At 58.8% G+C, this 2,204-nt stretch overlaps 1 protein-coding gene across 1 annotated transcript in view; it reads right to left on the bottom strand.

Moving 5' to 3' along the window:
• Positions 1-239: 239 nt before the first annotated feature.
• TNFAIP2 (TNF alpha induced protein 2) overlaps positions 240-2,204 on the bottom strand; it is a 12,339-nt gene continuing 10,374 nt past the window's right edge. The window contains 1 exon segment of the mRNA XM_024759562.1: positions 240-2,102. Within this exon segment, the coding sequence (XP_024615330.1) occupies positions 1,961-2,102 (142 nt within the window). The 3' untranslated portion in view covers positions 240-1,960.

Here is a 2,204-nt window from a genome sequence, read left to right as displayed (position 1 = left end):
TAGGGTCATGACCACCCTTTACAGGTGAGGAAACTGAAGGGCGAAGTGATGGGCCTTGCCCCACAGCAGACCCCCCCAAAACTCACGCTCACAGGTAAGAAGTGGGTAGGAGGCGCCTGGGGGCCGGACTCATTGGGGATTTGACACAGAAACTGGGGGCACAGGGTCTGCCAGACCCCAAGAGGCTGAGAAAGCCACTGATGGCCCATCCTTGCTCCCAAAATAAATCACTCCACAGCCACTTTTGAAATCAGCTTTATAACAAGCTATAAAACTAAGATCATGTTATAAAAAAACGCATACAAAAGCAGTACTACCAAAAATAATAATAGTAACATCAAACACGCGAACTCCTACAAATGTACAAAGGCCTTCGTGCACCACTTACACGGGCCAGTTTCCGGCCACAGTACCTGGAAAGAGGGAGCACAAACCCGAGAGCTGGCTGCAAAGCCCGTCACGGCGTGCCCAGCGGCGCAGGCGAGGTGGAGTTGTGCCCAAGTCTGACTACCGAGAGCCTCTGGGGTAAGCAGAGGCCGAGGAGGGTAGCTGAACCCATGTTTCCCTGGGATAGGACAAGGCACCCCACAGGGCAGGGGATGGGTGGAGGCTGTGGTGGGCAAAATAATACCCCCCTCCAAAGATGCCCACGTCCACATCCCTGGACCTGTGACTGCGTCACGTTCCAAGGCAAAGAGGACTTAAGGGGTCAGGTGGAATGAAGGCTGCTAATCAGCTGAACTTAACATCAGAAGAGGATCCTGGATTGTCTGGGTGGGTCAAAGGTCATTGTCTGGGTGGGTCAAAGGTCATCACTGGGGTCCTTAAGGAAGGAAGATGGAGGCAGGAGAGGGGTGCTGAGATGTGAAAAAGAGATCGACCGGCCGTTGCTGGCTTTGGAGATAGAAGCGGGCCACTAGCCAAGAAACAGGGGAGGCCAGCCTCTAAAAACTGGAAAAGGCAAGGAAATGGCCCTCCAGAGCATCCAGATGGAACCCGGCTGTCAGCCCGGCTGACACCTTGGCTTTAGCCCACTAGACCCATGTCAGACTTCTGACCTCCACAACCGAAAGAGAGTTCTGTTTTAAACTATTGAGCTTGTGGAAGTTTGCTGAAGTGGCAACAGGAAACTAATCCAGAGGCCGAGGAGTCAGAGGTCAAGCTTGCCCTGCCCAGACCTCAGCCTGACTTCTGGGGAGGACCTGCGGAGGAACCCCTGGGCCTGTCTCCGTGTGGGGGAAGGCGGAGGCTGAGAAAACCCAGGAGGTCCTTGCCCCTCCTGGACCCATCCTCAGGGGAAGCCCGTGGGGAAGCAGAGAAGGGTCAGGGGCTGAGCTGCAGGGGCCCTGATGCCAGCTCTGCCCCCAGCTTGCCATGTGACCCCACAGGCCCCTTTCCAGGTCCCAGATGAGAGCTCATCTTTCCCTTTTTTCCCTCCAGTTCTGCCCTCCATTCCACGCCCTGGCTGAGCCCAGCTCAGCACAGCCCTGGACCAGAGGAGGCAGGAGGGGTGACGCTCAGGCCGCCACCCCGGAGCTGGAGAGGCGCCAAGACCCAGGCTGAGGAGGGCAATTCGGAGGCAGCCTGTGGAAGGACCCCACAGACAGGCGGTGACCCTGGAGCTCCGTCCCCTGGCCACTCCCCCTCCTGGCCCCTCCTTCAGAGCGTGCAAGATCCACCGTCATCTACAGGGAACTTCTCATGTGTGGCCTCCTTGGGTCCCCATAGCTCCCCCCGCCCGCCACGGGAGGGGTGAACAAGCCAGGGCCTGTCCAGTTCCCGCGGCCCAGGGACCTGCGCCTAGGCCAGGGCTGGTCAGAAGCAGCAGCAGAAGGCAGGACGTCCGTGAGAGGCCGTGTGGGGCTGTGAAGCCGGTGCTGGTCTGAACGGCCCCCGAACCGAACGGGGTGGCATCCGCTGCTCGCCATGAGCTCACAAGCAGGTCAGGCCGCGGAAGTAGCTAACCAACCTTTATAAGTGAAAACAGGGACTTAGAGGGCTCGCGCGCCCCCGTGTGGATGTCCAGGATGCTCCGGATGGCCCTGAATTCACTGCTGGACAGGTTCCCCTTGATGGCCAGGACGGCACTCAGGTGGCCTTTGCTGGCAAAGAGAGTATCCTGTCAGTCCAGCCCGCTCACCAACACCCCTGCTCACACCCCCTCCCAGCTCCCCAGACTCCTGGGGGAGCCACAGGGCACTGCA

The sequence above is a fragment of the Neophocaena asiaeorientalis genome, unplaced genomic scaffold (assembly GCF_003031525.2).
Source record: "Neophocaena asiaeorientalis asiaeorientalis breed wild unplaced genomic scaffold, Neophocaena_asiaeorientalis_V1.1 scaffold476, whole genome shotgun sequence".
Taxonomy (NCBI): Eukaryota; Metazoa; Chordata; class Mammalia; order Artiodactyla; family Phocoenidae; genus Neophocaena; species Neophocaena asiaeorientalis.
Note: the sequence above shows the minus strand (reverse complement) of the source record. Positions and strands in the feature narration are given on the sequence as shown.